Here is a 25,445-nt window from a genome sequence, read left to right as displayed (position 1 = left end):
AAGGCTTTAGCTCCTGTCACTCGGTAAAAAAAAAAAGATATTTATGATACTCTTAAAGATGATCGGACCTCTAAAAGACAACCATGGGGCTTCAAACAAATCAATCTGAAAACTCTGTACTATATGGTTTGTAAGAAAAAGGTATATTAAACTAGTTTAAGAAATATGTCACTTTTGAGCTTGTTTTCTAGTCCAGATCAAATCAAATTTCAAATCAAAAGATCAAATATGATCCAAGCTTTTTTGATTCCTCCATCAAAAGTAAAGGGTTTGGAAAGATGACATGGTATTGAGAAACCTTCTGACCATTTTTTCCAAGAGCAAAGTGGATGTGTGTGCTATGCTTTCACCAAAATGTTATTTGACCTTCACAAGTCAACATTTTTCCTTTGACCTCAACAGCTAATGGATAAAAGGGGTTGAAGACTGAAGGATGGCTGAAGTTCCATCCAATGCTCGCTTTCCCTCTCCCTCTCTTCCTCGGGGCATTTCTCACCATGGTTCCGCATTCCCCCTGCCAACTCACAGCATGGGGATGTGTGTTTTGTATGTCTTAGGAGACACTTTTAATCTGTCTAATGTGGCAAAATGTCTGAGGCTATTCTCCAAACAAAATCATATTTGGTGCTTTTTTTTTTAAGATACTACTGAAAGTAGCCCAGCTGGCAATTCCTAGTATACTCATCGTGACTTTAATACCACAAAAGTAGTGTGTAAATGCTTTTTATTAAAATAGACAATTTTGCCTTTTTCCATTCTTGTGTGTCATGTTTGACATCGCAAGTGCACGGGAAACCAGGTAGCCATAGAAAGCAGTATGGAGCCCAGAGGCAATATAACAGTGCCTGCTTTTTATATATTTGACTTCAGTCTCCCTTTCAAATTACAACGACTGAACAATGTTTGATCTCCACTTGAACAGAGACAGACTTACATGACATTGTCCAGACCTTACATGAATGTCCTAGTATCTTGCCGAAAAAGGGGTGAAAATTAGCATGTCCACCCAGGAGTCACATTTCCATCACAGCCAGTCACAACTGAAGCTGATAAATACCCATGACCTAGAAGAGAGTCATTTGACCCTGGAATAAATGCAGAATGAGCCCTTTGCCGTTGGAAGACAAAAGCCACATGTTAGTGGGGATTGTTGCCATTTTGGAGGCAAAAACTTGCAAGAAAAAAAATGTTGAAACTTCTAAAACTTACGCTGGTGTTGTCATGTGGAGAGGAGTAACATCTTCTCAAAAACTATAACATGTCAAAAACATGACCTCATTGAGTACTTAACAGGCCCAAACAGATCAGCTCAGTGTCAGAGGTGACTCCGAATGAGACTGCATATATATATTCTTCTTTGTAGCCCTGGAGAGATAGAGGGAAAAGATACTTCTTATTCTAGATGAGATGACTTTGTATTATCATGAGAATGTGAGTGGAAATAATGAACAACTGGCAACGGATCTAACACCACACTGAGACCTTCTGTTAGCTTAATTAACTACTTTAACCATTTAACTTCAGCTCTAATACATTCAACAAGCTGCATTTCCTTGCTTACTGACCTTTCCCACCACACTGAAATCGCTGCAGTGTAGCAATTTTGCTGGCTTAGACTAAGATAATTAAAACAGGATGACATCAGTACAAATGCTTAGGGATCAGAAAAGATTTTCAATGGGCCACTAGGGAGGAGTAACTGCAACTTATATAAATGCAGAACTAGCAGGAAGAAAGCTGAACATTTACTTTTTTAAATACATAACTTCTTCCACACACCACCTTTCCAAGAAGAACAGCCACAGGTCACTATAAGCATGTACATTACCAGCATGCACTACCAAGAACACCAGCTTAGTGGGTGACATAACATTACATCAGAGAGGGATGACCTCCCTTACACACTGTTCTCTAGAGTCATTCAAAAATATTGCTGTACATGCTTTTCTAAAATGGGATTAGGATGTTCGGACATTGCCAAATATCAAGCCAGGGGAGCCGTGTATCATGATGGCTTTAGCACTGCAACAAATGGTTATTTTCATTATCGATTTTATTTTTTTTGCTTTTTGTAGACTAAACAAACTTGTGAAAATGCCCATCGCAATTTTGCACAACCCAAAGTGACATCTTCATTTTTCTTCTTTTGTCCAAACAACTGTCCAAAACAGAAAGGCTCTCCATTTACCTTTAATAAATAATAAGAGAAGCAGCAGATCCTTACTTTTAGGAGGCTGGAATCAGCAAAAGTTTGACAATTGTGCTTGAAAAATGACAAATAATTATAAAAACTGCTGACAATTTTTCAACTAATCATTGTGGCTCTTTTTGACTTAGAGAGAGAAAAGTCTTGTTTAGTCAACATGTCCAACAGGTGATCATCTCCTTTAAATAAGACCTCCATACAGGCAATCGGGTAAGTGACCATACTGACCCGATATGCTTTGCTGCAGCCGCAGACACATACATCAATCATGCTAGCAGCTAGTCCTGCTGCCTGCTGAGCTCTTTGCTGGTTTGCTTCTCCCCCCAGCTGGAGGCATCACCATGGATTTTCCAGAAGCTGTACACAATTTGTGTCACGCAAATGCTGGTTACAAAGAAACTCGTCACTGACATGAAAAGCTAACATGTAGGCCCACCTTCAACAGAAAGCTGGCCTTTTTAATCCCCTCGTGTGGCGACATGATAAAGGCGTGGATTAAAAGCTGGCCAGTCATCCAGTCACTCAGTCAGTCAACACTGCTGCGTGCTTGCCTGCCTGCATTCTTGCATTATCAGCCCCACTGCTCGACTTAACCTTTACTGCACTGACAAGCAGAATTCAGCAGATGCGCAGGACCAGGCTGTGGTCATATATATCTATAATGCAGTGTGCCATAAGACCCACTATGCTTTGAGATCTATAAATAGACTGGACTCAACCTTCTGTCCCTGTGGATATACACTGAAGTGGTTGATCAAACAAATGCAACAACGAGGCAATGTCCAGTGAGTATTTAAATTAATATAATGCACAGATCTCTACTCTGATGTATTCATCTACTGTCTTATTATACATTAGCAAAGCTCTGCATTATTTGCATTAATATAAAAAAAACTCTTACCCTAAATATGCTTAGGCTGAAATGCTCCCTGCACTGAATTAAAAATGGATTACACAAGCTTCTGTTGACATAGAGAAAATCCTTCACATCACTCTTAATAACAAATGCACCGACAAAGAATAAAAGCATCTTAAAATGATCACTGCTCTGATTAGACATAAAAAAGCATTACTACACTCAGTAGCAAATTAAAAAAAAAACAGACATAGGGCGAGAGCCTAGATCCCCTACCATCCAACACTTCATGTTTTATTCCAACATAAGATACCTTGTAATTTATTCCAATCAGCTGGCCTTAGAGAATCACATTCAAAACAACTATGATGTTACTTTAAGAAATATTTTCTTATTCTAAATGAAAAACTTGTGATCCTGATATTTTCTAAATAAAATAAACTTTTTGGAAATTCTTTATACCATGGTCCTGTACATAAACTTGGTCTCTTCAATAATCAAGATGTGGCTGTTGCCGTCCGGTACATCTGGTTGTGGGTTTAGAGCTGCTGTTGGTGCTCTGTTCATTCTCAAACTGTCCTGTTCTGCTCTCACCCCGTGATTCTTCTATTATGGCTGTCTGGGTGTTTTAGTGGGAGTGGGTGTGGATGGGGAGTGAGATCTGGTTGTACTCTAACAACCTTGCAACTTATTTGTTCAGAATAAAGACGACACACTTATTTCAGCCCATTTCAAACCCAATTTTTTGATGCATCGGGCCTGCAGGAGGTCAGTGACCACTACTGATAAGGGCACTGCAGTGACTCCAGGCTATAAATCACTGTCAACTGTTAATAACTCATATCAGAATAATAGTTGGAAGCTTACTCAAAGGATGCCTTATCAAACATTGCTCTTTCCTTGAACATTGCCCTTCATTAGAACCTCTGTCCTAATCAAGGCTTTGTAACAAACATTAAAGATAAGATGAAGCCGAGCAGATTTTTGGATCCCGACTCGCCAACTAATGCGCACAGTAAGTCAGTCTGACCTCTGAATTAAGTCACAAGGGCAGGAACTCCCTTCACTGAGGTATTCATAGGTGCTCTCAGGGCTAAATCAGGCTTGAGAAAACTAGGTGACAGGAGTGCCCCGGGGTCAGGGATTACCGACTACTGTTATGTCTGAGTTAGATCACACACATTGGGTGTCAATGCATCAGCCAAACTTAACTCACCAGAGCATGTATTGTAAACAGTGAGCTCTGATTATGATAACATGCTGACATCAGTCATCAGCACCAACACCAACCCTTCTTTCTTTATAACTTCACAGTATCTGATTCATGTGTGTCTCAGCGAGAAAGCTAAGCTCTTACTGCAAACAACCACACACAGTTACATCATTTGCTAGCACCCTGCAGTAATAAGATACCACGTGTCCAAAGACTGGAAAGTTACAAGTTACGCTGTCCATTTTTTTTGCTTGTTGACCGGGAAAAATTATAACTATTAGCTCAAATTTCGAAAGACAGATGCCTGAGCATTCATTTCAAGTGACATATTCAGTACATATTCTGTATGTTTGTTATGAGGCGGTTCATTGTTTTGTTGTGCAAGTCAAACAAATAACGAAAAAGAAATAAAAACATAACAATGTGTATGTTGTGTTTATAAAAAAGGGGGTCTAGCCAAGTCTTTTCCATCTTTTAACACCCAATCCCAGCCAAACTTGTGAAAACAGTTTGATACTTTGATGCAGCTAACTCAAGCCCATATCCTAAAAACAAAGCCATGTCAGCTAAAATTAAATGACTAGCCTTATTTTTGAAAAACGTGTTCAGCCATTGTTGCACTGCCTACAGTGTCATTAGCACGGCAGCCAGTTATTAAAAGCATTACTGACACAGCTGAATCAGCTTTGGGGACCAGCTAGCCTGCTAGCATCGTCACACAATGCGAGCTTTCCCAGCGAGCGTTCATTGCGGCGAGGTGCTTAGTGCTGGTCCAGAAACACCGAGGACATGGCAGCCGTTGAGAGAAACGCTTGTCCAGCTCACCTTTTTCATCCGCGGTGCTTCGGCGACGGTCCCGTCCCGGTTGACAAACGCCTCTCCGCCGTTCTGCTGCGGGTCCGTGCGCTTCATAGCCGACGCCTGCGGCATCTTAGCGGGGTTCGGGGTGAGCAAGCACAGGCTGCCTTCCCCGGCTTTCGCGGAGAGCTCCCCTGTCGGGGAAGCAGCTGCGGAGGAACCGGCCTCGTGCGGGTCGCTCCTGGCGAGGTGCTTGCCCTCCGAGGTCGGTGTCATCGGGGAACCGGCCGGCATGTCTTTACCGGTGGGGACGTCTTTGAGTTCGACCTCTGCCATTTTCGCTGCCACAACCTGGACTGACATCGCTGCAGTTTCACAAAGTCCTTTTTCCAACACAAATAGCGAGTCAAACGGATGTGAGCGGTGGAGCGACGCTGCACGAGTGCATTGTGGTCCTTGTAGTTCCTTTAAGTATCGAAAAAATCTCCCCCTTGCGTCACCTTCAACGCCTTTGACGGGCACATGACTGGCATTTAACAACACGTTACTCGTACCCACACAGAAAAATCACCGACGTTTGGATTTCATTTAGCTGGAAATCAGGTCCATTCGAAAAACGCGACTACATTTCCCACCAGGAAAAGCTTTACTGCAAACTGTATCATGGGAAATGAAGTTTATAGTAAACGAGGACGACAATAAACTACAAAACAAATGCCAGATACTGCTGTCTCGTCACAGGGAAATCACAGCAAAATTCCCTACATGATTTTCTAAACCTTGCCAGCGATTTTATGAATTATGTCATAAATTCTCTGTCGCACATGTGTCAATTAATAGTACAATGAAGCACTTAATCACTTGTAACATTACAGTAAATTATAAAGGCATGTCGCTACAAACCAATACCAACACAACATAAATGTGATTGATTTATTATTGTCATTTAGCCCCAAGCATTTAACTGAATGCTGCTGCACATGACACTGCATCACATCACATTACATTACTGATGCGGTGGATATGCAGTATGTCACATGAGATAGTGGGACCAGGAGTAAGGTCAAATCATAAAAAGTGAACTACATTGCCACCAAGTGGATGTCTATGAAAGTTAAAGCTACAAGTTTTTTTCTGTCCTTTTATTTTGAACTCATGAGACATTTGTAAAAGGGCGTTATTGAAAACCAACAAAAATGCATTAGGCCTGAAACCTGACTGATGGCTAATACAAGCAATAAAGATAAATGGCATTCGGGTCCATTTTGTAAAATACGATAATTCAGAAAAAGTTTGGTAATTGAAAAGGCTTCTCATCTGTTCTTCATCACTTATCAAAACGATTCACACTTTACATAGTTGGGTTGCATCACAGCTTACTGGGAGTACATCAGTTTTGTTTTTTGTTTTTTTTTGTGCATTGCTTCCATTTTCAGAAGTCTCATTTCTGTGGGTGACCAACTTCAAGCATGCCAGGAGCATCTTTGCTGCAGCAGACATTCATTGAACTACAGGAACAAAACGAAAAACAAAAACAAAACAGCATACCAGAAATAGAAAGAAAAAGTCAAGTCCAATCATACTGTATCCACATTTGTGCTAAATGGGTCTGAGCCCTTCACCACCCACCAGATAAATCTGAGGTATATTATCCACAAGGCTGCCATGCTGATACATTCTCAAAATACAAAATCAGAAAACCAAACAATGTTAAAAAATACAACTCTTTACTGTATCATAAGCACACTGTGGTGTCACATACTTAAAATGTCAATGATAATACAGATCGTTGGCAATTTGTCTACCAAAAATTGAGAAAATGTCCAAAAAAATTAAGTGCTGCTTTCCCAAAATGCCCTTGAAAGAACAGTCCTTAAGTCGAGGTGGGATTCCTATCAGAGCAGCCACACAGCATCGTGGGAAAAAAATCCACGTGAAGGTTTGTGTTGCTTCCAAAGCACGACGCCTCAGTCTTTGAATATCCACAAAATGTTGACCCCAGAGAGGCCAAGATTAACTCTCCTGAGGAAAGAAAGTATGAAAAGCAATCTAATTATCTGGCAGAAGACAAGCAAGGTCAAATCGATCATTTTCAATCAAAAGGCAATCTGCTCTTTGGTGTGTGACCTTTCTGTTGACGATGAATCAATATCTCATTATACCCGGAAATACAATATACTTGTGTCAAAGATGATTTGAGCTAGCCAGCTTTTTATATGATTTTTAGTTAGAAGTACTCACCCCAGCATCCCTGACTCCTTAGTCTTAATAACATACAGGAACATGAGGATTGTGTGGAACAAGTTGTTCCTGCCCTACAATAGAAAACAAGATGCGTTCATGTTATTGCTTTACAGTCGAAGAGGACATTCTGTACGGTGTATGACTGAGACGTCTGTTCTGATGCCTTGAGCTTTCTGGATTTTCTGAGATATCTATTAGATATACGTGGGGAAAACTTGGATAAAGATGGCCCCTAGTTACAAATCTCTCCATGCTTTATCAAATTCTCTCATTTAAAATAAATCAAAACACTCAAAACACAAGGCGGAAGCCAGGCTTACAGGCAAACAATAACGTGGTCAGAAATGTTCAGATTCTTTCAGAAAAGGTCAGAGCTCAGTTTTATCTCTGGCCCAAAAAGATCTCCAGTAAGAACAAGCTTACAGAATAACATAAAAATAATTCACTTCTCAAATGTTTTGTGCGTTTTACTGAAAATCTGTCCTGTGCAGTAACATACAGACATTGTATAACATATCTCATTGTTTGACATTTATGCTACAATGTTGCCTGTGTTTTTTGTATGTCTGTTGTATTTACAATTCTGCTTTTTAAGGAAGTTCAATTCTTAAAGGAGTCATTAAAGATGATTTGATCTGATGTTTGAGTTACATTGCCTCCTCAGGAAGATCTATAAATATCAAGACTCGGAGGGAACAAAAATAAGAACACACTGTGAGGCAGGCTTTTCTTTGGATTTGATTTTAAGCCAGTGAGGGCAAAATGAGAGCAAAAGCAGTTTTGCATCACAGAAAACAGGTTGTTTTTGCTGTCACCTTGGGTAGACTGTAGATATGTCCCTGGTAGATGAGCTGGTAGTGAGGGGGAGTGGTGCTGCTTTGGTGGATGCAGAAGAGGTTCTCCTTGGTAACATCTATTAGAATTAATACAAAATGGGGAGGAATGAAGTATGATGTGAAAATAGCGAGGTAGGTGCTGTGTTTCACAGTTGAGAAGCAAACAGAGAAAATCATAAGCATTAGATTTTCAGTCTTCCTGTTTGGTCAGTGTGTACGTGTGTATGTGTGTGTGCCTACCAGGTTTGTCTGGGGTGTGGCTGAAGTGTTGAGCAGTGAACGTCTTCCCGTCTGGGTACTTTGGATGCGGGGGTAGTCTTGAGTCCAAATACGTACAAAATACATGCATGAGGATCTAGAGGGTGAGAGAAAGTATTAATGGAGGCCCAATATATACATAGCACAGAGACCTCTAGGATAACACAAAAAACAAATTAAAGGTCAAGATTAAATTAAAATTATCTGAGAACATCACCTTAGGCTCTGAAAAAAATAATACAAAGAATCATTTATTGGAGCTGCAACAAGATTATGAACCCAACTTTGATTGAACCTGTTAAGTAACATTTTTAAATGGCGACTGGTTGAACCACTCATTCAGTGCAGGTGTGTGTGTGTGTGTGTGTGTGTGTGTGTTTCTGTGCGTGCGTGCGTGTAGACTCACAGCACAGTCAGAGGGGAGGTCCGTGTCCCACTTCCTGCTCTTCAGATCTCCACCACTATTCCAGCGGAACGAGCTCATGCAGCCGCTGTGGGCCAGCTCTGACAGCACAGGATACACAAGAAAAACACACAGATAAGAAACTACAACTCATCCTTTCGTGAAGTCTGATTTTTTCCCATCACACTCCATCGCAGTTGGCAAAGACACACACTGCATGCTTAAACCTACCTTTTATGCGCTCAACTAGATACTCCTGGTTGGGAGTGATGTCCAGGTACTGAACGATAGAGTTCATGGTGGGGATGGAGGAGGCTTTCATCACTGCTGCCTGCTTCAGGCTGCTTATGCTGGCCTCTGGTGGAGAGAAGAGCGAAGACTAGTGAGACTCTGAAATTACTAGAACACATTGAAATAATGAGCAACAACTACTGTAGTTTATATATTGCAGAAAAATTTTGTTATTTTTAAAAAATGAACTGGAAACGTGTTTTCCTACACTGCCTTAGTTTCGTGCAGTTTACTTTTCGGGCATTTTAAATAGAAAATCCCAAAAAATCAGTTCTGCTACTACAACATGAAAACATCTTCCTATGTCTTAGCTGTGCATGTTAAGTGAGTGCTATATCTAATTATCTTTTGCACAACAAAACTTTTAAATCTTACTATGGCTGAGCTGCCTTTCTGATTTTATGTAAAATTTCATCCAATGGTATTAATATATCACTTACTTAGAAAAACATGACATTTCTAAGACATAAAACAAGTTTATATTCTAGGGTATGAGACAGTCACATTTAGGCATTGCCAACAGCAGTGTCAGGACGAAGCGCATGTTCTATGATTCATGTGAACTGAAGATGATTCACCTCCTATCTGGAGCTCAGGGCAGCCCATCCGCCTGAGCTGGCTGTTGACAGAGTCTATTTCCTTGACCAGCGGGACCAAGATGGTGTCACTTATCCACTGTGAAAGACACAAATAGATTTGATTTCTAATATATCTCCTTTATCAAATCAGCTCTACAGATCGTAAGGCTTTTAAAGAACATACATCAAGTACTTTTTAAGTACATAATGCATACATTTCCAGACTCTTGGAAGCCTCTATCATCACATCTACATTATTATAATGAATAAAATAGTTAAGAATAAACATTACAGAATTCATGTTGTGAAAAATGGTCATTAAATTTAAGTAAATTCATGTGGAAGTTTCTGAAATATGTAGTTCTAAAGGTTACACTTACATTTCTAAGCTTGGCTGTCCAGCTGTCAATGCTGTCTACTACAGGGCGGCTGGTTGTGATCCTGGCCCACACCTACATAACAGGAGGGGGAAAAACTATATAATTTGCTGCCAATGATACATACATCAAACAAACCATTCAGTGCTTATTTAAAGACCTCTTCTGCAGCTTGTTTGGAGCCCAAGTCCGTCTCATCCTTGTGGGCCGATGGGGCCTGCGAGCGGCAGGCTGGCTGGTACAGGAACTTCCTAAGGCTCTGGGCGTAATCACCCACCGAGCGGTTGTAGTTCCAAAATGTCGGGCTGTGGTTCGGAGACACAGCCTCTGGACTCCCTGTTGAGAGCATTGGTTCATTATCATGATGTCTAATGGGTTTCAATATCAACTTCATTTAAACTTGAAAGGTAGTCGCTTCTTAACAATGACGTCGAGTACCGTGATTGACCTCTCCATGCACACAAAAGTATTTACGTTGTGTATAAATGTTAAAAATGGGCATCACTTATCTGATTCTATACCTTTTTAGCAGTGACTCGGTTAATACTAACAGTTGAGTTCCTTCAACACTGGGATACTGTACCTAGTTGGCTACGGTGACTCTTCTCCTCCTCTACTCGGAGGAACCTCTCCAGGCTTTTCAGATCCTCCATGTAGTCCTCCTTACTTCCAGGGGAGTTAAACACTGAAGGGGATGTGCGATATCGAGCTCTCAAGCTCGAGCCTTCTGCCGGTCCGATGCTGCTGGCGTATGGAGAGGAGGCAGGAGAGGTACTGTAGTTCAACACCTGAGAAAAGAAGAGTTCATTAAATTCATTAATGTGAACATTGCACTTGAACATTTTTTTTCAATTTTTCAGTTGATAGAGAGCCAATCCATTACATTTTTCCTTTTTTAGTTAAAAGCAATGATGGATGTACCTTTCCAAAGGCCACTGAGGGGGAAAAGGGCCCTCCCGCGCTGCTTGGAGTTGATGGGTTGCTGAGAGGAGGGCTGTACCCAGGTACACAGCTAGGGGAGAACTTTGGGCTGGTGGTGGCCGGCCGCGAAGGGCTGAAGCTCAGCACGCTTTGCCCCTGCAGTGGAGACGACTGGGCTGGAGCAGGGGTCTCCTTTTTTTCTGGCTTTTGGGGCGGAGAGGCCTGAATACCTTCAAGAGAACAGACCGGCGTGCTTAAATAATCACATACTCTAAACTGAGGACTAGAGGACTAACCCTAAATTCTAATTCAGTGAGCAAAAGAATAAGCCTTACTCGTGTTTCTCAGACCCAGGAGTCGATGCTGCCCAGGAGATACAGCGATGGTGGAGGGAGACATTGTGTATTTGAAATACTTCCAAAAGTCAAAAAGAGCATTGAGGCTAAATACAGAGGCTAGCACCAGTTCTGTGAATGAGGACAGAAGAGAAGAACTATTAGAGAAGAACTGAAGAATTAACACCTGCAAACATCCTTAAATAAACAACAGAGTACAGGGAACCCACCGATGTACCATATAGGCCAGTAAGTGACGTTGTAGTATCGGCTCAGCAGTTTCCCTGACCTAACAGACAAGTAAATCCAGACACACAGGTTCATTACATTGCGAGCAGTGTGGAAAAAGAGATATGTAGATTGGAGTGACAGTAAATCTGTGCTGCAATTCAAGTAACAAGTTATGTGTGCATGGGAGAACACGAATGGACTTGGAGCCACTTACATCTCAGTGTAGATCATGCCTGCTAGGGACATGTTGAGCACAGCCCAGGCCAGGACTATCTGACGAGCCTGCTCTTCCCTCCTCATCCTCAGCGCCCTGTCTATCATACTGGGCATCCCCTCCTTCTGCGGGGTTAACATGATGTTATACGACTGTTCAGGCTGAAATGAGGAGCAGAATAGACCGTGAGCCAAAATGAGCACGCAGTGACTTACAGTCATAGAGATTGAAACATACTTAAAGTTGTAACAAATTAACAAGTAGAGCGCGTTAAAGAACATCACCATACCTTAGCTAGACTTCAAATTACACTCAAGTATGACATGCTAGCCCACCTGCTAGCTAAACGGTTAGCTAAAGTTAGCTAGCTTAGACATAAACAGTACAGCTTTTCCAAGCAAAGAATTCTTCTTAGTTTATTTCAAAGTGTAAAGCTAATACTACAGTATTATACCAAAAATTATTGTTACATGCCCGTAACACAAATACAACAAGTAGAATTTGTAGATAATTCATACCACGCTAAAGTGAATGACAACCACGGCGCTGCATATTTTGTATTTTAACAGGAAGTTACATCAAGTACTTCCGGTTACAGGCTTTCACTGAGCAAAGCTGCTGTAATTTTGACACATAAATATATATTAATAAATACGTTGAAAGAAAGATATAGTGTTCCCACAGCAGACGTGTTAGACAATATTTTAGATTAGATTATTTAGATTGTTACTGTTAAATAAGTATAACATTTGAAATATCCTTTTGAATTTTTCTTACATTTATATGGAGGACTGAAACTGCAAATAAATAAATACATAAATGGGTTAAAAAAAAGAATTAAACGTAGATTCTCATGGCTTTACAAGTTGATCTTCGTAATTTAGCTAGATTAAATACATTTAGATGCCATTAAATGCACCAAAAAATATTTCAAAATAAATGCACATTGATGTATTGAATGTGACAAATTTATATTTAAGTGTTACATTGCTCCATACATTAATGCCATGTGAGACCCCATGATTTAATATTCTTAAGCTACTTGATGATCATAGTCATCACAGTTTACTTTTGGTCACAAATTATATAGAGGAAAAAAAACGGTTGGAGGCAGTGTCCCTCTATGTTATCCGTTACGGCTGATCACAGAGTGAATGCCCAGCAGGTGGGGAACAAATGACTTTCAATCTGTGATCATTATGGGTAAAAATGAATACAGACGTGAAAGACAAGAAAATGATATAGACACAAGCAAACAATATTGTCAGTCAAGCAGAAACCTGTGCTTTCAACTCTATCATGTATATCAGTCAAAAACATAAACCAACAGTAACTGTTAATTTATTAAATCATTATGCAACAGATAGGATGGAACTATTTAACGTTGAGGCAACACTCACAAGATGAGGAGTAACACGTTAATGCCCAGGTTCCTGTATTTAAGAGGCTCATTTTCGTTCACAAAAATTTTCAATAAAAAAAAAGATACAAAATCTTGCTTGTAATAAATAAAGAACAAAAGCCAATACTTATATAAGGACTAAAAATGCAAGAATATGGCATCAGAAATTTTAATTGTCATTAATTGTGCAACTACAAATGAATCAGTGATTCATCCCATGTTAGTGAATCAAGGAAATAACAGATTAAGGAATAACAATGAATGACAGATAGCTTATATGAATATCATTAACTAATATTACACAGGCCTGAGTTCAATGAAAAGAGAGAGTAGCTTTGTAGAAATACAGTCTGATCTTCATCAGTTGGCTTATAATACGACAAAGACTATTTTATTATAGCAGCATGAGACGAAATGAATGGTTTTAAAATTTGGATTATGCAAGATGTTAAAATAGAACATTTGATAAAGTAACTAATATTTGGCAAAAACTAAGAGGTAAACGTCAGTAATGCAGTAAAGTAAATAAATAAACAAAGACATCTCAAGAGGCACAGTGTTGTCAATGAGGGGGTGACAGGGACTTTTCAGAGTTATATCCTCCAACGTCTAAACCACAGTCTTCATTGCTGGCTGAGTCAGCGTGTCTCTCCCCTCCTCTTCCCCTACCATCATCATCTTCTTCCTCCTCATCCTCATCTTCCTCATCCATGTCCTGTTCCTTACGGGACGCTCTCTCCGTCTTGGGCCCTTTGCATATCTTGAGGTGGCGGGTGAGGTGGTATTTGGTGAGGAAAGCCTTGTGGCATTTCTCACAGACAAAGTCTCGGCGGCCCTCGTGAGAGTTCATGTGTTTCTTCAGGTGGTTGGTCTTCAGGAAATGCTTGTTGCACTTTGGGCACTGTATCCGGCGTTCGCTGTGGTGGGAGTGACAAAGAATATAAAAGCGACACATTATATTTGTGTGGAACTGGCCTCAATTCCAACTTATGAAATGACTTCACTTTCCGTAGATGTATTTAGAACACAAAGAGTTACATACTGTGTGTGAGAGAACATGTGTTGTTTCAGGTCGTGTTTCCTGATGAACGCCCGGTCACAGAGGTCACACTTGAGCTTCTCTGCACCAGTATGGATGAGCATATGTGACGCCACATGGGATTTCTGGGTGAAAGACTTCTCACAAACCGTGCATCTATAGTTCTTCTGACCTGTTAAAGGAGAAAAAGAGTTTCTGAGATTGAAAAGGCAATAGTTTGACACTTCAGGATGTACACTTATTCACTCTCAAGCAGAGAGTTAAATGAGAAAAACTTGTAACTATTGTAATATTCTTCATTCCAATGTGAAGCTACAGCCAGCAGTGGGTAGCTTAGCTTAGCACAAAGACTGTGAACAGGGGGAAACAGCTTGCCTGGCTCCACCTGCTGGCTAAAGCTACATATGTCACTGGCAGAAAATGACAGTGGTATTTTCTCAATGAAACTCTCCACCAGGAAGCAAATGAAAATGTTGTACAAATGTTTAGGTTACTCCTTGAATACCACATTTATCATGGCATCATCATAACATCAGATTCTCAAACCATTTTCTATGGTCCAAACCATGTACTTTTTCATCTCGATTTTTATTTACAGGTCTCATTTAGAAAATACAAGAAGTCTGCTAGCTGTAAAGACAAACGTTTACAGTTCAATGATCCTGGTACAAACCTGTGTGAATCTTTAGGTGCATCCTGAGGTTGCTGGGATCACTGAAGGCTTTACTGCAGTATTCACACTTGTGAGGTTTCATCCCCACGTGTCCCATGAAGTGCACGTTGAGCTTGGTGGATGTGATAAAAGCCCGGGAACACATGCTGCACTTGAATTTCTTCTCCCGTACGTGACCCTGACCTTTCGCTCTGGAGGTAACATTATTGTTAGAGTTTCTATTACTGCCGCCCCTGCCGCTATCACTGTTTGTTGGTCCTGCAGCGTGGGCGTGGCAGGGCCACGGGGAGGAGGAGGAGCTCGAAGTCCCATTGGTCAGCTTCTCCTCCTGGTGAGTGTGTTGCTGCTGTTGCGTCTGCTGCTCCTGTTGCTGCTGCTGCTGCTGCTGCTGCTGCTGTGGTTGTTGCTGTTGCTGCTGAGAGTGGTCCTGCTGTGATGGGCTGTGGCTGTGTGGAGGTTGATTATGGCTATGGTTACTGTTATGGCTGCTGAGGTGAGACTTGAGCTCAGAGAAGGAGGAGCACTCTTTGCCACATTGGCAGATCTGACCCTCGGGCACCTGAGGAACACCTGTGGAGATGTAGAGAAACGTAGAGTACTCAACATCTGGTAATGGATAACCATGACAACGATGGATCAGAGGAGCATCTTTCATCATCTGTCATCTCACCCATCAGCCTGCAGTAGTCTCTGCTGTAGTAGAAGAGCAGCTCCTGGTCTGGGTGGATCTCTGTGGTCGTACAGAAGAACAGTTTCCCGTTGGCAGGGTACGCCACCAGGTTCTGCTCCTCGCGGGTCCTTAACACACATTACACACAGCAAACGGGATTGTTTTAAAACCATCCTGGCTTGATTGCAATCGTGTCTAACACCTCAGAAATCACCATACCTTGCTTTGCGGACAAACATCATCCAGTTGCACTCATTCTCGTCCGTCGTCACGATGTAGAACTCCAGCACGTTGTTGTGGTACATCTGTAATACACAAACTGCTTCATCAGCTTATCATGGTTTTGTGCCAACTGTGACAACACACAGTCCGACCAAAGCCACTCCACTGACCTTCCATATTTGCGGTGTGTCCTTTTCAGGCCAGTCAGAAAGATCCACGTTACTACAGTGCTGGCCCACCATTGGCCCAAAGCAGGTCCTTGGAGGAATAACGTCCCGTGCAAAAACTCCTGAGAGGAGCATCAATACATCTTGTCAGTTATCAAACTGATGGTATGTTGAATGTTTTTTTGTCTACCCATATGCACTACATTTTAAATAGATTTTCTTTGACAAAAGATGAGATGATAAAAATGATGTGTTAATAAAACGCTTTGTGTGTATGCAAAATAGCCCTTAACCCCAAAAGGTATTGGAAAAGTGTCTAATCATCACACTCACAAAACAAAAAAATCTTTACATTCTACATAAAACTGACTAAAGTCCTTATCCTTACAGGCGTCCCCTGATTGGGTGGTGTATTCTCTTACCAAGCGGTTCATCAGCCACTGAGATGCGCAGGCACAGAGGGCGCGGAAGAGAGAGGCGAGCCCGACTTTGGATGGGTGCGTCAGGGATGAAGGTGACTGGGCCGTGCTCTGGGCAGTCTGAGGTATATGAGCGCTCACACAGTGTGCACCCTGGAGAAAATAACAGCATAATAGTTGGTATTTAGTATATATATATTTTCACGAAATAATTGCATTTCCAAAGCTTTACAGCTCTGTTTAATTTCAATACGTCGGGTCTAAAACACAAGATTTTCAAATCTATTGATATGTCCAGCTCTGTAACATCCAAAGAATTTATTCCAAATGCACACTCACAGATGGTGTAGGCAGTGACCATGTTCTCCTTGTTGGAGGTAGAATCCTCAAGCTGCAGGGTGGAGTTCACCAGCACCAGGTTGTTTTCTGGCCCCAGCGACACCTCTGCAGTGATGGGGGATACATTTACAGCCTCTAGCCCCATCCCAGAGTGTCCATGTAGCGATACAGACTCCAGCTGGCCCTGGCTGGTCATGGAGCCAGTGAGCACCACACTGACAACGCCTGAGTTCAACTCCCCGTTTGAGTGGAGCTGCTCCCCTAGTCCTCCTGCTCCTCCTCCCCCTGCGTTCCCTACTCGACCCCCCATATGGTCGGACTCCATCACCACTGGCAGTTCCAGTACTGGGGGCCCATGAAGGGGCATGACTCCACCTGATGAGTCCAGGCCCTCGTGCGGCTGAGGCTGCCGTCCACCTCCAAGCTGCTGCTGAGTGTCAGGCACCACCCCGACTCCATCCATAGTGGCTAGCTCCTCTCCCATCCGGTCAGGAGACATGGGGCTGCTGACACGTGACTCCATGGCTAACCCTGTTGAGTCCAGCTCATGAGCACCAGGCTGGTGGAGGTCTGCCTGGCCACTGACCTGTCTGGAGTCCATGGGCACCAGGCCTTGTTCCAGTGGGCCTCCAGGGCCACTGTAGGGGTCCAGAGCTGAGGGATTGTTGCTGGCCACAGACAGGGCCCCATCCATGTTAAGGCTGCTGGGATGAATGTATTGAGGTGGTGGACGGTCTGCCAGATAGGACAGGATACCTACAGCAGGGGAGGAGGATGAATATTTAGAGTCACCCTTCAAAAAAGAGCAGTGATGATAAAAACCCAACAAACAAACAAAGAGTATTCCACCTGGCAGTATATGTCGGAAGTAGCTGCTCTCCAGATGAGGATAGGGAGGTGGCGGCAAGGAGTAGTTCCTCTCCGGCAGGCCGCACATCACTCCTCTATCACTCAGTGGACCCATGGGGAGCATCAGCGAGAGGGCAGAAGGAAGGGAGCCCAGGGAAGGGCCCAGGCTGGGGATGGCCACCGGCATGCCTGAATAGCAGATCATAAACCAAGATTCAACTCAGCAAAGAGAGAAGACTTAGAGACTGTCACTGAATATGTGAAGACTTTTAACAGCTGATCTAGCGTGTTTGTTTCGTACCTGGGGTGGGGATGGGGTTGTGTGTGGGGGAGGTGGGCAGACCCAGATGGCTGGCACTCACTGAGGGCACACTGAGCTGGTCCATGCCCACAGGACTCAGGTTCATGTCATTCATCCTGAAGAAGCGACATTAGAGTGAGACCTAGACTGAGCAACCAGCCAGGAAGCACAATAATATCCAAACATTTAGCAAACTGTTTGAGTGTTGCCGCTATAGACACAGTTAGCAATATCAAGACATGGTTTAGACAGGGGTTTATCCGTATGCGATGTGAGCTAGGTTAGCTTACCTGAACTCAACAACTGATGCCCATCAGTAACCGTGTCCTGCTGAGGGGTTTATATTTCTCTCCCTGTGAAATAAAACAAATTGGTATGAACAATAAGAACTTAATGCACCGACCTGCTAATCACAATCCTTCTATACATCACATTAAAACAGCTAGAACATCATTAACGTGTCGTTTCCAGTGACTTGTTTGCAACTAGTTAGCGAACACATCAACCAGTTTTGTCACAGTGCTAGCGTTAGCATGGATAACTTACACCTACATACACCGTTAAAACAGGGAACTGTCAGGTGTTTCAGCGAGCTCAAGGTACACTTACACCGCGGCAAAGTCGTGTAGCTTCAATGCAAAACAATTACATACATGAAAAGGACGAAAGCTAAAAAACAACAACATACCAGCACAATGCCTCCCTGAACGGGGCCATGACAGACTACTGCTCTGTGTGCGCATGCGCACTTGCGAGATAAGAATAGCGTATTCGGCTGATCACAGGTCAGCTCTCTGTCCTGATTCACAAAAAGCGGCCGCTCGTCACGGGCCAGGAAGTCACGCTGTTTTATTTTTTAAAAATAGACTTAGGCCTACATTTTCCCAGAAGTAAAATGATCTTAGCAGAACTAAGAAATGTTTATGTTTTTCTTTTACTGAATAAACAAGCTGTTCTCAGAGGAAAATGAGGTCCGCAGAACGCTGTTTGAAGCTAGAAAGGTGGCAGGGTCCACCACATGTAAACAAAACAAAACAGAAAGAAATTGTGTTGTCCTTTAAGGTCAGTTTGTTAATTCAATTTATTCAGTCACGAAAACAAAGAGAGTTTATTGATGCACAAAGCCAAATCAGTCAATGGAGATTTCTTTCACAAAACTACAGAGCGCACCGTCAATGGAGGACAGAAAAAGTCTTCATTATGATTCACGCATTTAAAAACTAAGGGGTCAGTATGACATTTGGATATCATTAAAATAAGATGAGATGAGATAATCGTTTATTAGTCCATTTAAATATGTATTGATATATGTATATAAATTGTCTGTACACATTTATTTCAAGCGTTGTGGCCAAAATAACAAACATGTAAAAGATCGCTCTTTAGAGATAGCACCTAGATGATATCTTATAAGTAGTTCACAACCTCTCAACTCGGGGTTCAGGGCCCAAGATTGGGTCACATGCATAAATCTGCACGGTCAAAAGATGAAAGCTGTAGATATATTGCGGCTGCACAAATGAATGCATTTCTCAGATCCTGTTTTTCTGTCATATTCTGACTTGTTTCACCTCTTCAGGCTGCTGAAACTATTTAAAATGAAGCGATCTAAGAACTTAAGATATATTTGTTACAACTGAACAACTCACATCCAAATGTGATATGCAATATGTATGACTATTTGGTTGAAAACATTAAAACTTCCCTAAGATAAAGTCAATGGAATGTGAAAGAATAGCAGCTTTGACATTATGACGTCTGTGTGTTGCATTACAAAGCATGTTTAGCATGCCAACCAGCTAGCCCCCTGTCCATCCCGTCCTAGCTGTGTGAACACTAACACTTCCTAGATGCGAAATGTTGGACTGCTAGCTGCACGGCTAACTGAGCTAACCAGCTAATGGCAGCTATAGTTGACAGCAGTTATTTGGTACTGTATAAAATCAACAGGTGGCTCATTCTTACATGTTGCACTTTTATAGCCCATATTTATTAAAAAAAGAAAAAAATAGTGCATCCTTGGTTGCAGCTGGTTCCCTTTTTAATTTTTTGCCCCTGCCCTTCGGAAAGCCTGAGTCCGCCACTGCTGTTATAGGTACAGCCAATAAATTCAACATATATTTATTAAAATTATAACAATCAAGTCCGTCATCATAAGCCCTTGAAGTCTGGCTCACAGTAATATTCATGATAAGACTCCCCTCACAGTGTTGACGGAAGGAACATTATGTAAACAATTTTATCTTGATGAGAGAGATACGGCTGCCTCTCCGCCCCGGATCACACCCACCATACCTACAGCCTCAAAAGCCCAACGAGCAAGCTGTCACACAGATTGACAAAGTCCCGGACAGGAAAACATCCCAGTTTGTAGTTCTGATCACAAAGTGGCGAGATTTAAAAGGAGACCCTTGCGCAAAACACGAGATGATCGCCAGGAAGCTGTGACAGGGTGAGTTTCGTCACATGGAACAAAATGAATTGCATATAGTGTTCATTCTAAATGTTTTATCTTTTTTGGTTATTTGCTTTTTTGTTCATAGAGAGGGGTTAATGGAGCATGTTTCATATGTCCCCACGCTTGCTATCCACGGCCTCTCCATGGACAACACCGGAGCGCACCACTACAAGGATGCGCTCCGACTCGGACTGCCCTTCCACCTGGACGCCGCATACCTCGATCCCGTGCACGGCCAGAGGTTACCGTATACACGATTCTCCTATTTCCCCTTTCACGGAGCCCTCGGCGTGTGCGATTACTCCTTCGAGCCTGCGTTCATCCGCAAGAGGAACGAACGGGAGCGGCACCGAGTGCGCTGCGTAAACGAAGGCTACGCGCGGCTCAGAGAGCATCTGCCGCAGGAGCTGGAGGACAAACGGCTCAGCAAGGTGGAGACACTGCGGGCGGCTATTGACTATATCAAACACCTGCAGCGCCTGCTGGACTTGAACGCGTCCGGGATGGAGGTGTCACTCGGAGACGCGCGTAACCGTGCGCCGCTGCAGCAGAGGACAGACTGCAGCAGTGATGGAGAGTCCAAGACTGGCCTCCGTGACAGTGGGGGGAGAGTTTACTAGCTCCCACTTTCTTTCTGTGTGATTAATCTGCATTAAGTATGTAAAGAAAGTAAAACATACACATTGACATTATATCCACTGTCTGATTCGATTCATTGAGCACTAATATCTTTTAAAACAAAGAAAATAATTGTGATTATTTTGTGGTTTTTGAGCACAGCCTCTCTTTACAGCAAAAGATGATTTCAGTGTAGGTCCATCCATCACTTTGCCAATTTGATTTCTAAACTAATTATTTTTTGTGTTCTATATCAAGTTCCTCTAAACTTGACAACCTAATTCTTATATTTTCTAATGTACTGAATGGCTTCCAAAGGTCATGCAGTAATCAGACCTGTTTGTATGATACAAATGAGACTGCAGTTGTAACCAAAATCATCAGTAAGTATCACCAAAATCAGTAAACTCACTGTTCAGTAAAATGTTCCCTGTCAGTGCTGCAGATGTTTAACAGTACTATTTGTGAGAAAAAATGACTTTTGAGTCTCAATGTCAACTGGTCAGGTAGTGCACTGTTATACTACCAGACTCAAATCTAAGTTTTCTTACAAGGACCTTTAATAACAAGCTCATTTTAAGTACTTTACACACTGTATGGGTAGTTAAATCTACAGCGATACATCATCAGGGGTTTAAAACTGTTTATTTAAATTAAAAGAATCTAATTTTAAACACCGAATCTGGAGACGCATACTCTGGACATGAAAACTGTGATAGCGAAAGAGACAAGTGGCCTAACTAACTCTTTCAGACAAATAGAAGAAGCATCTAGTCCTGTAAAATGGAAGGAAGTAGTCAATAGTCAGTAAATGTACTTAGCTAATTCCACCATTGCACGTAGAAACGTGTTTGTTTCACTGACTGAGTCATTTTCCTGCCATGACATATCACCAGTGATAGTATGCATCAAGTACTATTGTTCTTTTGTTTCTTTGCTTTGACATTAGTTAATAGTTACTTTACAGATTCAGATGAAAAATAGAAAATATAAATCAACTTACACACAGCTTACATTATTGTAGACTGAGCTAGCGCTGCATATAAAGTAACTGAAATTAGCCCAAACAAGTGATGCACTCATGAATGCATCAATGATATACTCCAGTAGTATATATTACTGATGGGCAAAAAGAGTAACTAGTAATTAAGTAATCCGTAAATAATGCATCTACCTGCTAACAACTCAGTATTACAGTATGTATTACTTTACTTGGGGGGGGGGCACCAAAGGAGTAACTAATGATTAAGTAATCAGTAATTCATGAATCCAGCTGATAACTACTTAGTATTATGTTTAAAATTACTTTAAGAACAAAAAGAGCAACTAATGATTAAGTAATCCGTAATTAATCAATCTACCTACTACTCAGTATCATGTATAATTTTACTTGTGGGGGCAAACTGATGATTAAATAATCAGTAATTAATGAATTTTCCCTTTGTGCCATATTGTGTTTCATTTAGCTGCAGCCTGTGGAAGTGAACATTATATCAACTGGTACGGAAAGCACAGAATTGACATCTCAAACCACAAGTGTCTTTTCAACAGAAAGTCTCTCCCATGGTTTTTTAGTTACCTGAATGCCCCTTGACAACCACCTACTTACCGCACTATCTGAGGGCTCTCAGGAAGTTTTCCTCTCCTAATATCTTATGGAATGCATTTATCAGGGAGCCCTCAGCCCCGCAAGAGGAACCTCCAAAAAGCACCTCCTCCTCTCCACCGTATTTGTGTGTTTACACTTCCCACCTCCGCCGACCTGCACGGAAACAGCTCACAATCTACGAAATTCACCAATACTGAAACCACAAATTGCAGGGGAAAAAAAGCAAACATGATATTGTATACAAGTAAAAGGGGTTTGGTGGGACCAGCAGAGTGCAGCTGAAGTGAACCGTGCTGCTATGGAAGAATGGCATTGACAACCACAAAGGCATGACATACCCATAACAAAACGTGTTCGGCTGAATTAGACCCAATAATTAGCCAAGTGCTGGCACCCCCGGGCTTGATGGTTCAGTGGCACTCTGAAGATAGAGAACATGAAGCTACTTAAATGAAAGCCTCTGCCAGGGTGGATGTTTTCTTTCCTGATTCTAATCTGATCCCAGCATGGATTCCTCGCAGGCGTTTTCTCTAATTTACAGGAAAAGTTGTTGTTGACGCACAGGTGTGATCTAATACAAAAATACAGCAGAGACGTTCGTCACGCTTTCTGGTTCATTCCAATTTAGTTGTGGAGTTACATCAGAGGTGGTCAAAATGTTTCTTTATGCTCCAAACAACTGCACTAAACTTTATTGTCTCGGACCGGCAGATACAAAAGAACACCCGTATAGCGCATGCTCTCTTCTATCCAACTTATTTACCTTTTTCTTTTTTGTGATGTCTGCAGGCCGCAGAGACACAGGGCCACTATGGCCTACGGAGTAAACACACACTTCCACACAATTACTCCACCATTGACTTTGCGGGGACGAAGAAACGAAACAAGATTCTGATTCAGGACGTGAAGCATAAAAAAATTAAAACATGCTGGAAGAATAAAGTGGAATAATCAAGCAAAGTGCAATGACGAGGACAAACTAAAATGACGTGACCAGACAACATGCGCACGGGTGACAGACGGGTATCTGTGTACAAGAGATACCAAAAGCTTGCTGACTGAGTGGCTACAGATTTGTGCAGCGCAGGAGGGAGAGTTCCTGCAAACATGCGCGATGACTCGGTGAGATAAAGTTTATCAGCCGAAGGCAGATCAGTGCGGGACCACCGTGAGAGGCTGCCGCGACGTGCCGAGACAGAGAGCCCACATTCAGAGACGGAAGCGGAACAACTGGGCAACAGGACACACAGTGATGCAGGAGTGTCCCCTGCATGCTGCAGGAAAACACTGTTGCACTGTCCATCAACATACTGTATCTTGCATTTGAGATCTTTAATGTACGTTTTGCATCTCAGCACTGCTAGTGGATACCATGCAATAGTGATTTAACCTGTGGCATGTTGATTTAAGAGTTGAATAAGGCTGTTTTTCATCAAAATCTATAAACCAATCAAACGTTTTAAATGTAAACCTCAAGTTAAACAGAAGGGAGAGAAAAGAATCGTAAAGATGCATAAAATGGAAACACTTGAGCTGATTTCTACCACAGAGATTACTCTGTATTGTCAGGTGTTTCTGGTTTTTTGTCAACCTCTTTGATCAGTGATGTACTGACAAACTTCGATAAACTAAAATCCCATATTATCATGAGTATCAGTATTACATCCACAGGAAATAAGATTAAGACCGCCGGTGCTAATAGGAATTTACTCCATGGCACATAATGACAGCAGGGATTGGCTTTGATGAATTCAATTACTGACTCATGACAGTAATGACATGTAAGTGACACGTCGGTCAGGTTAGTCAACAAGCACAACCAGTTTGTTTTGAACAGAAAACCAAAGCGAAACTATGCATCTTTTACTGCCATTTATTCATTTAAATACATATTTACAAAGTTGTGTCGACCGTGTAATCAATCAGTGGGTCTGCAGCTCATCCAGCTGTTCGAGGAGAGCGTCTTTCTCCAACTCTAACATGGAGATCCGCCGATTCTTGTCACTCACCTCCTGTCAAAGGAGAAAAAGAAATGTAAAATACCATGGTCACATCACACAGGCACACACAGACTCATCTATCAAGAGCTGTGGAGGATGTAAACAAAAGCATCCCCTGTCTGAGCAGAGAGGAAGACAACAATTCCTGTAGGATCGTTCCAAAATAAATCAAGGCAAAGTAGGACTGTTGAGGAACAATGTGTGCTGTTTTCTGACCCGAGTCAGTACTGTGTTGTGCCATCGGAGGTCGCTGTCTGCCACCGCCTCAGGTAGAGAAGGGACGCTGCCGCTGGTGACATTGGGCTCGCTCATCACTGAGCCCAGGGAGCCGTTCACCCGCTGGATGAGAGACCTGAGGAGGCAGGAACGAGCCTGCGGAGACACAGATATATGGCCGTTTAGCCATCAGCTAATAATTGTCAAAGGCTATTGTTAATTCTTCATCATTCAGCCTGTTCTTAAACTATGTTTCTCAACCTGTCCCACCTACATCCATGACAAGCAAGTCTTGCTACCTAAAGGTGGGTGTTTGGATGCATAAGTGCCACAGCTAGACGGCTACTTAGCTTGTGTTCATGTATTTAATTATGTATTGTAAAGCTCTGCACCTCTGCTGTCCCTTCCAGGCTGCAGCAGACACCACTTTGGGCCTCGATGCTGTCCTGCCTGGCCTTGTTCTCCTCCAGCCTCTGGAGGTACCATAGACGAGTCTTCTCCAGGATCTCCAGCCCGGACCACAGGGCGTCCTTCTCCTTCTCTAGGTCCTTCATACGCTTAATCTGAGATGGGAAGAACACAATCTCGATCAGGTTTATGTAAAAGGACAACACGCTGTTTTAAGTTGTGATTTCTAGCCTAAACTGGAGTTCTCCTCCATGGGCGTCAGGCAGGAACACCTGTGTGACCTGATACTGAGAA

General features: G+C 42.2%; 5 protein-coding genes across 9 annotated transcripts in view; 1 reads left to right on the top strand and 4 right to left on the bottom strand.

Moving 5' to 3' along the window:
* Nucleotides 1-5,527, bottom strand: part of ahcyl2b (adenosylhomocysteinase like 2b) — a 46,339-nt gene extending 40,812 nt beyond the window's left edge. Inside the window, exon 1 of the mRNA XM_037121288.1 lies at nucleotides 5,101-5,527. Coding sequence (XP_036977183.1) covers nucleotides 5,101-5,436 — 336 coding nt within the window. The 5' untranslated portion in view covers nucleotides 5,437-5,527. The remainder of the gene's footprint in view (nucleotides 1-5,100) is intronic.
* A 673-nt stretch (nucleotides 5,528-6,200) lies between these two features.
* Nucleotides 6,201-12,396, bottom strand: tmem209 (transmembrane protein 209). Of its 2 annotated transcripts, none has more exons than XM_037121289.1 (15): nucleotides 12,280-12,396; nucleotides 11,762-11,922; nucleotides 11,547-11,605; nucleotides 11,317-11,448; nucleotides 10,982-11,211; nucleotides 10,644-10,848; nucleotides 10,221-10,396; nucleotides 10,064-10,135; nucleotides 9,684-9,780; nucleotides 9,046-9,171; nucleotides 8,818-8,915; nucleotides 8,394-8,508; nucleotides 8,133-8,230; nucleotides 7,315-7,388; nucleotides 6,201-7,095 (listed from the first exon to the last, which is right to left on the bottom strand). In XM_037121289.1, exons 2-15 carry the CDS (start codon nucleotides 11,899-11,901, stop codon nucleotides 7,041-7,043), a joined length of 1,677 nt encoding a protein of 558 aa, XP_036977184.1. In that variant the 5' UTR covers nucleotides 11,902-11,922; nucleotides 12,280-12,396; the 3' UTR covers nucleotides 6,201-7,040. The 2 variants fall into 2 exon arrangements, with proteins under 2 accessions (XP_036977184.1, XP_036977185.1); XM_037121290.1 differs by lacking the exon at nucleotides 12,280-12,396 and adding an exon at nucleotides 12,051-12,245.
* Nucleotides 12,397-13,080: 684 nt separating this feature from the next.
* On the bottom strand, nucleotides 13,081-18,627 carry prdm4 (PR domain containing 4). Of its 3 annotated transcripts, none has more exons than XM_037122279.1 (12): nucleotides 18,531-18,627; nucleotides 18,133-18,195; nucleotides 17,843-17,958; nucleotides 17,542-17,730; nucleotides 16,693-17,448; nucleotides 16,357-16,506; nucleotides 15,938-16,056; nucleotides 15,765-15,850; nucleotides 15,546-15,673; nucleotides 14,876-15,445; nucleotides 14,206-14,374; nucleotides 13,081-14,080 (listed from the first exon to the last, which is right to left on the bottom strand). In XM_037122279.1, the coding sequence occupies exons 3-12, from the start codon at nucleotides 17,955-17,957 to the stop codon at nucleotides 13,726-13,728; spliced, it is 2,637 nt and encodes an 878-aa protein (XP_036978174.1). In that variant the 5' UTR covers nucleotide 17,958; nucleotides 18,133-18,195; nucleotides 18,531-18,627; the 3' UTR covers nucleotides 13,081-13,725. The 3 variants fall into 3 exon arrangements, with proteins under 3 accessions (XP_036978174.1, XP_036978177.1, XP_036978176.1); XM_037122282.1 differs by having other exon boundaries at nucleotides 17,843-17,984; nucleotides 18,531-18,608; XM_037122281.1 differs by lacking the exon at nucleotides 18,531-18,627 and adding an exon at nucleotides 18,452-18,507.
* A 15-nt stretch (nucleotides 18,628-18,642) lies between these two features.
* LOC119032767 (achaete-scute homolog 4) lies at nucleotides 18,643-20,992 on the top strand. The gene is made up of 2 exons (XM_037122283.1): nucleotides 18,643-20,294; nucleotides 20,386-20,992. Exon 2 carries the CDS (start codon nucleotides 20,396-20,398, stop codon nucleotides 20,918-20,920), a length of 525 nt encoding a protein of 174 aa, XP_036978178.1. The 5' UTR covers nucleotides 18,643-20,294; nucleotides 20,386-20,395; the 3' UTR covers nucleotides 20,921-20,992.
* A 3,392-nt stretch (nucleotides 20,993-24,384) lies between these two features.
* sapcd1 (suppressor APC domain containing 1) overlaps nucleotides 24,385-25,445 on the bottom strand; it is a 16,036-nt gene continuing 14,975 nt past the window's right edge. For both annotated transcript variants that reach the window (XM_037121487.1, XM_037121488.1), the window contains exons 3-5: nucleotides 25,136-25,306; nucleotides 24,744-24,899; nucleotides 24,385-24,539 (exon numbers count right to left, since the gene is read on the bottom strand). In XM_037121487.1, coding sequence (XP_036977382.1) covers nucleotides 24,450-24,539; nucleotides 24,744-24,899; nucleotides 25,136-25,306 — 417 coding nt within the window. In that variant the 3' untranslated portion in view covers nucleotides 24,385-24,449. The remainder of the gene's footprint in view (nucleotides 24,540-24,743; nucleotides 24,900-25,135; nucleotides 25,307-25,445) is intronic.

Source organism: Acanthopagrus latus, chromosome 14 (assembly GCF_904848185.1).
Source record: "Acanthopagrus latus isolate v.2019 chromosome 14, fAcaLat1.1, whole genome shotgun sequence".
In the NCBI taxonomy this organism is placed as follows: domain Eukaryota; kingdom Metazoa; phylum Chordata; class Actinopteri; order Spariformes; family Sparidae; genus Acanthopagrus; species Acanthopagrus latus.
This window is presented reverse-complemented; position numbering and strand designations above follow the sequence as displayed.